Below are 8152 nucleotides of genomic sequence, written 5' to 3'. Positions count from 1 at the left end.
ATAGAAAGAATACGTGACGAATAAAATCAAAGGAAAAGAGATAATATAACTTGGAGGATGGAATATATATTGTTTATATTTATTGTCATTAAACAACTCTCACGGGGTACTAAAAGTTACTTGTAGGTCATGTAATTTTTTTCAAAGTTTTTTTAATGTCATATCATTTTCACTGTTGTAAAACTATTAGAGTTTCTTCAATGAATCTCGTAAACTAATTCTCACTTTTATATTTTATTATTTATCTCTATTCATCTCACCGAACATAGATTAAAAAATAGGTGAAACCAGAGAAAAAAGGTAGAGTATAGTTGTGTGCAGAACCGCTGTTCTTGTGTGGCATTTTCTTGCATATATTTGCTTTCACATGAAGACATTATTGGAGTTGTTTTTTGAAATGAGGGTAACATAAAGGAGGATTTTTAATTGCTTATAACTGATTATGAGTAGTTCTCATGCAATTAGTCTTTGCTGTGAAAATAAAAGACAGTCACAGGTCTCTCTTGTATCTTCTGCTATTTCATGATGCTATTTATGAGTCCTTCTTCTATTAAATATGTGTGGCAGAAGCTTTAGAAAAAGGATGTATATATATATTTTCATTCAAAACTATATATAATATTACAAAGAGAGTTTCAGAAGAAACAATAAAGAGACTCACACTTGTATATGTGATGAGCTGCAGCCTGCCAGTGCATAGAATTGTAATTGGAATATGACTAGACACTATTCCTCATGCCAAGGCAAACGCAACTTGTTTGATCCTCTTTTCTCTGTGCTATCTCTACGACTTGAACTTGATAACGTTAATTTTTCACTTGCTTGTCTATATTATAGATTCAAATATGTAATTTATGGTGATTGGAGGCTCATCCAGCCAAAGAAAAATATAGGCAGCAGGTCACAGTGGACCACTCGATGATACTACTGGCTACTCATAAACATAGCCAACTATCTGATCTAGAGGTAGATATCATCACCGGGATCAATTACTTGTAGGCATCTAAATCATATGAATAGTATTTATTTTTTCTGATTTTCGAAAGCTTAATGAAAAAGAGAAACTTCCAACCAGGGTTTGTGGTTTTCGGATGCATTCAACATTTTGTTTCAGTACCTGTGTTCAATGCATATATACACAGATCATATATTATATGACATTTTACTTTTCTTGGTTGTCTATGTTTTTATCTGGTTGCGTGTCTCTGTGTATCTATATATAAAAGAAGGCAACTGATTATTAATTTTGTTCAACTATAATCTCTTGGCTTTCATGGTTAACTAGCCACTCAGTTCATGTAAATTTACATGATCGATATAACAGATGCTGCCTGATTAATTCAACGTGCATGCAGAGAGGGTTGATGAAGACAGTGATTCATGTTACGTGTAAAATATAGGACATGGCTATGCTTGAATGTGTTGAAGAAATAACATGTTTTTTGTTGATAAATTTAAAAACGATGTAGTGAAGCAGAGAGAAAAGGTTAATTTCTGACATGTGGGGCTGTGTCTAGGTGAATGTGTTAAAATTCTACATTAAATATGTGGCTTTGTATCATATAACATCAAACAAGGACACTATATAATATAAATTGATGAGTAGTACCTATTGAAACGAAAAATCACGTGCAGGGAGCAGGCAAGTTAATGATTAGTTTTACGTATATATATACATTCATAATATTACTTATACTCATCCCTTATGAAAAAAAAAAGAAAAATTATTAGTTCAGATTGCATTAATTTCGACTTTCGGCTATTCCTCCCACTTCTTAGTTAAGTTATCTACATTCAGAAAGTCTGACATACTATTTCTAATACAACTGTTAATTATGTTTTTGGGGTCACACAAGTACATATTTAAAACCTAGTTCTTTTGTTCTTTTGTTGGGAAGTCAATTGTAAGCAACCTAAATTCATTGGTAGGGAAACTTAGGCAATGTTTGAAGTTTAAATGTGTTATAAAAACATTAGTGAAGGATTAATCTACAGGATGTCTATTCTTTTGATTGATCTTCAACTTTTTCACGTCATTCCTCACCTCATCATCTCCATATCGAAAAACTATTTTTAGATGATTTCTTCCTCATAAATAGTGAAACTGTGTTTTTGTTTTCATTAAAAACGAACTTTAAAACCTATCCTAAAAGTAAGTCCTTTTTTTTATATTTATTTTACCCTTTGGAACAAGTTATTACAACCTTCACTTTTCCTTTATTAGTTATATCCATCACATACATATATTAGTGTCATTTGATTATGAATAATATATGAAAAAATTTATTGATTTTAATAACAATATTCTTTTTTATGCTTATAAGAATATTTAGATATTGTATTAATATTTAGAATAATAATAATAATAATTTATGGATAATTTTCTTTTTTTGGTTTTGAAATATTCATAAATCAGAGTGCTGATTGTCAAACTAGATTCCTTAGTAAATTCCAAAATTAAATATCATGTTCAAATCACTACTTTTATTATTGGTTTCGCATTAATTTATAATGATATACACACATTTATTATTTTAAAAGGAATGATTTCTTCTGTTTTTGTTAATGAAATATGTTCTAAGAAAGATTTGTGAAATCCTTTTTTAAATCACACGTGGTTCAACACTTTTGTGTTTATTTATGCTTTATAAAACAGTAATCCTCTAAGAGAACTAAACGTATCATAAATAAATAAAAACCATGAACAATTAAATAAAATAACCACAATAAATAAATTTTAAATAAATATATGGTACCTTTTCTATTCATTTATCTTTATGTTTTCTATTTTACTTGACAAAGTTTTAGTTATTTATTGTGGCAAAAAAGAATTAAAAGAAAAATTTGGATTGAAAGAAAAAAAATTAAAAGAAACCCATGTCACTATTCCATTAAAAAATGAAACCTAAAATGGCCAAGCAACTTTACAAACTTTAGCCTAACATAACAAAAACAACTCCATCTTAATAAATGTATTAAAACAATCTTTACTGAATAAATCGTATGTAGTTTGTACACAGGAATTAAAGCACTCCGCATACACTTTTAATATCTGTGTTCATAAATCTTATAACTAACTTATTATACTTAAAATACTTTTTTTATTAAGTTCTATCACCTAAAGTTTAATGATTTCTTCTGTACATATAATCAATCTCCTTAAGTAAACTATATATCTTTATAGGAAATTGCACTGGAGTTGTCTAATTTTTATAATTAACTTTGTTAAAACAAAGTAATTAATATGCACGAGCCAACGACCTTATATACACTACTAACGGTTAACCATTTACCCAGAAGGGTTATAATATCTCTTCACGTTTCAAGGTATTAGTCTCGAAGAGTGAGACCATGAAGAGTTGCAGAAAATGCAAATGCATAAAAAACAATTTGCTTACATTAACCAATGATTGAAGTTTTATAACATAGGAATAAAATATTGATATACAATGTTTCGTATATGCATACAAACTGAAGACGTACATATAAAAAAAGGTGTTAATTATTGTAATAAGAAACATCACGAATTGAAAATGTAAATAGAGGAATAAGATCAAAAGGTAGGGCAAAAGGGTCCTTGGAGTTTTGAGTTATATATGAAGGGAAGTAGAGGGTGGTGTAGTTGTGGTTGGCTTGGAAGAGAAAGATAGTTTCCATATTAATATTGATTGTTTATAAGGACAGAAAAGAGTTGAAGGGAAGAGAAGAAGAGATTATGAATATATATATATATTATTGAGAGAGAAAGAGATGGCAGGAGAGAGGATGGAGTGGAGGGCAGGGTGGTCTGTTTTGATTTTCTCATAGTTTAGGCATTTGCTTTTCCTTTTGTTACCTTTGAGCCGGGGACCATCCAGAAGAGACTCAATCAATGACACACTAAAAGTCAAAAAAATAAAAATAAAAATAAGTGTACACTAGTCTATCGTCTCTCTCCATAATGCCATTATGCCATTGCCATTTTCTCTGCTACAACTAGGTAGAGCCATGTAGTTTAGCCCGTACCATGTGTGTGAGCTGCCATGAGATAAATTAACAGACATGATTGCGTTGGTTTGTAGGATTTAGGAAGAAAATGAGGGTGAAAGCAAAATTTAACAGAGTTAAGTTAAGGTCATTGGTTCTGGATTTGGTCTCAACCCAGAAGCATATGTACTGTACAGATTATACCAAATATGATGAAAACGACAAGTTGCTCACATGACCACAATAGGCACATTATTCATGGCCCCCACGTAAGTGTAGTAATCCTCTCTATCTACCTTTCTCTCTCTCTCCCACGAATAAAACTGGGTTGCAACAAATTTTTTTGCTTCTTTTCCTACTTGTAAAGAACCTTCCTGTGAGGTAACTATACTTATAGCTAAAATCCACACGACTTCTCTCTCTCTCTCTCTTTCTCTCTCTCGATCTAACTTCCCATATTATGCTTTATAGGTCAGCAGCAGTATATAACAATAACACGACCCCTTTTTGAATTCTCCATTCCATGGCTTGTCTTTCTTTAGGGTTTGGATTTGGAGTGTTCTGGTCAAATATGAAGGCACCGACGGTTTTAATTTTTGTGTACTGAGAGTCTGCTTTTGTTTTTCTTATTAGAGCCTCGGCAATCTGGGTAAAATATCTTCTTCCCCATGCTACAGCTATTTCATGGCAACCTTCAATTTATTCTCATTAAGTCTTTTTAATTCGCACCTGCTTTTCCTCAGACTTTTCCGTTTCTTCTCAAATTTCTCTTTTTGTTTTTTTTTGTTTTTTCATTTCTGTTTACTTTCCTGCCCTCTTTCTTTCTTCGATCGCTTTATTCTAATGATTTCGTTTTTTATTATTATTATTGTTTGTATCTTTTTTTTTCCATTGTTTTTGCTGAGATCCAGAGGTTATTATTAACAGAATTGAAGGTAGGTCAGCCATAACTCCATGGACTTGATACAACAAGTTAAAGGCACTTATTCTGATAGCAGGGAGGAAGAGGAGGAAGAGGAAGTGACAGAGATTATTGGTATCACAAGAGAAGCAGAAAGCAGCAGTAAGCTGGCTCTATTTTCTTACCCCTTTTAATTTCTTCATCGATCCACCACAAATTAATTAACTCCTCTCTTTAATTAATCATCCTCGTCTACTTCAATTCTTCATGTAATAAATATTCCCCCACACCTTCAAAATCCACGGTTGGGGAACCATCGTTAATCTCTCTACGCCACTGACACTTCACCCACTCCCCATGAATTAGGGTTACACCACCAAGATGCCGCATCCAATTTTGGAAAGAAGCTAGACCTGATGGAGTTGTCACTGGGGAGCAGCAAGGAAGAGGAAGGGGAGGGCAATTTGCAAGGCGGAGGAGGAGGAGGAGGAGGAGGACCGCTTCATCATCATCATCAGCACCATCATCACCAACAGCATGAACATCATCATCATCATGACGGTCACGGAACTTGTTCAAACGCCAAGGAAGTAGTGGAGAAAGAGCACATGTTTGACAAAGTGGTGACACCGAGCGATGTGGGGAAGCTGAACAGGCTGGTGATACCGAAGCAGCACGCGGAGAAGTACTTCCCCCTTGATTCGTCGTCCAACGAGAAGGGTCTGCTCCTGAATTTCGAGGACCGGAATGGGAAGGTGTGGCGGTTCAGATATTCGTATTGGAACAGCAGCCAGAGCTATGTGATGACAAAAGGGTGGAGCCGTTTCGTGAAGGAGAAGAAGCTGGATGCAGGTGACATTGTTTCCTTCCAGCGTGGCCTTGGAGATATGTATAGACATAGGTTGTACATAGATTGGAGGAGAAGGACCGATCACGGCCATCCTCCCTCTGATCCCTCCGCCTCCCCTTTGTTTCTTCCCTCTATCAGATGGTACTCCCTTCCCGCCACCTCCCCCATCGTTCCACCCCGCTACCACCACGATCATCACTTTCACCATCTCAATTACAACAACCTCTTCACTTTCCAGCACCAACACCAGTACCTTGGTCATGCTCATGGTGCTGCCACTTCCGCCGCCGCCGCCGCCCATCATCACAACAACTACGGCGAGCATAATTCGGGATCTGGGACTGGCTCACTCTATTACCTCAGGTCCTCCATGCCAATGGGTGGTGGTGCTGATCAAAACTTGGCAGGCAGAGGGAATAGCATTGTGCCCATGATCATCGATTCGGTGCCGGTGAACGTGGGTCATCATAACCATCGGCATGGGCACGGTGGCATGTCGAGTGGCGGAGGTAGTTCAACCACAAGCAGTGGAAAACGACTGAGGCTATTTGGGGTGAACATGGAGTGTGCCTCTTCGGGGGAAGATTCGAAAGGCCTGTCTTTGGGTTCGGCAGCGCATGTGACAGTGGGAAATTCACTTCCTTCTTCTTCGTCACTCCAGCAACGGTTGAGGATGCCCCATGAAGACCCCCTTTCTTCTTCAGCAAGGTTCGGTGATCACAAAGGCGGAAGCGGGACTTCTCTGCTGTTTGATTTGGATCCCTCATTGCAGTATCATCAGTAGTCATCAAAATAAATTCAACATATCCATCGACCCACCAATAATGAACGGAGAAGATGCAGTTTCGGAGTTAGTTGGGCTAGCTACCCTCTCTTTTGCAGCATTTTTTTTTCTTTACTTAATTTTCTTTCTTCTCTATATCTTTCTCTCGCCAGCTAGCTACAAAGGAAAGAGCTCCCAAACTTTCTTTATATTCTTCTTCTCCTTCTACTTCTCCTACTCCTACTCCTAATCAGTAAGCAGTAATATATTAGCACGTATAAGTTAGCGTTTGAACTTCTTGGTACGTCTTGAACTGCACACGAAGCGTTAATTAGCTGGGATTCCGGTCTCGAAGGAACTGAAAAAATCGTTTCAAGACCAAGAGACGGAATATGAGATCTCCATTAGCTAGAACTTCAATTGTGTATAATGCAACACATATATTAATATATTATATTTATAATTTATCATATATATATATATAATACGGCTCCTCCTGTCCCCTTTTTTTATTGCATTGGTATATACTGTTACATATGTACTCTCTCTCTTTCCGTTCACTGCATTTAATGATACACAGAAAAGCTTGTTGCTTTCTTGTATCCTCCAGTGTTTCTGTTAGCCTTGTTGGGTTGATGCGGTTCACAACACTGATGCTTCTGCAGCTGCTTAGTTAGGCATTTTCGCTTGCTGATAAGGAGCAGAAAGTTGTACAGCTGTAAAATGGTGAATAAATTATATTCTTCTTCTTCTTCCGAGTTTCATTTATATCCATCGTTACTTTTTTCATTATTTCCTTTATGCTATTGGTGTTATATTTAATGAGTAGTTACTCCTCCTTCTCCGGCCCTCTTTTTTCTATATCCTCTTTCAACTTTCTTGTCTTCTTTCCAATTCAGAAGCAGCCACCAGCTTTGGACAAACACGACTGCATCAGTGTAGATTTTCTCCCAAGGGTTAAAACAGTAAGTATCTCAATGCTTCCCAAACTAAATTTCCACTTTTATTATTACTTTGCACCGGGATTCAATCTCTCTCAATGCTCCTCATTATTGCAGATACCATGTATTTCTTCTAGAGAATTCTGTTATATGTCTATATATATATATATATACATATCACTCTCTCTCTCTGGATTTTGATTTTTTCTTAAATGTTTGGTTGGCTACTCTTTAGCACAGTCGTCTAAGTTTATTAGCCACTGGTTGCTAAAATACCATTTTGTATTTTGCTTTAGTCAAGGGTACAAATACTGTTAGACACTTTTGAACAACAATCAAAACAACAGTTTACTTTGTAGATTCGATCATATATTCTTTTGTCTCTTATACCCAATACAGTAGAAACGTGGTAAAATTAAATACTGTAGTCTTTTTTTCTTGTGTGCAACCTGGTATGTGTAGTGTATTATTTTGAAATCAGATTCGAACCAGTTGTAATGGACATTTGATGCATTTTGCTTTGAGAATCATGGATAATGCAGCAGTAAACGCATTTTATCATATATATATATATATATATATATATATATATATAAAAGTATGCATGTATATATTTCATTAATTATATTTATTTTTTAATGTGATGAAAGAGATTGGTTCACATTAGTTAAAGTAGCGAAGCTAGGTTTGAATATTAATCTCACATTTATTAGAAATAGACTGTTCATGGC

The 8152-nt window shown here is 35.3% G+C and overlaps 1 protein-coding gene across 1 annotated transcript; it reads left to right on the top strand.

The window, feature by feature from the left end:
• The first annotated feature begins 4243 nt into the window (after positions 1–4243).
• On the top strand, positions 4244–6952 carry LOC124843149 (B3 domain-containing protein Os03g0120900). Its single transcript, XM_047319795.2, has 4 exons — positions 4244–4347; positions 4438–4615; positions 4894–5029; positions 5234–6952. Exons 3-4 carry the CDS (start codon positions 4921–4923, stop codon positions 6499–6501), a joined length of 1377 nt encoding a protein of 458 aa, XP_047175751.1. The 5' UTR covers positions 4244–4347; positions 4438–4615; positions 4894–4920; the 3' UTR covers positions 6502–6952.
• Positions 6953–8152: the final 1200 nt, after the last annotated feature.

This window comes from Vigna umbellata, chromosome 2 (assembly GCF_029865625.1).
Source record: "Vigna umbellata cultivar VRB3 chromosome 2, Vumbellata_1.0, whole genome shotgun sequence".
NCBI classification, from domain to species: Eukaryota; Viridiplantae; Streptophyta; class Magnoliopsida; order Fabales; family Fabaceae; genus Vigna; species Vigna umbellata.
Note: the sequence above shows the minus strand (reverse complement) of the source record. Positions and strands in the feature narration are given on the sequence as shown.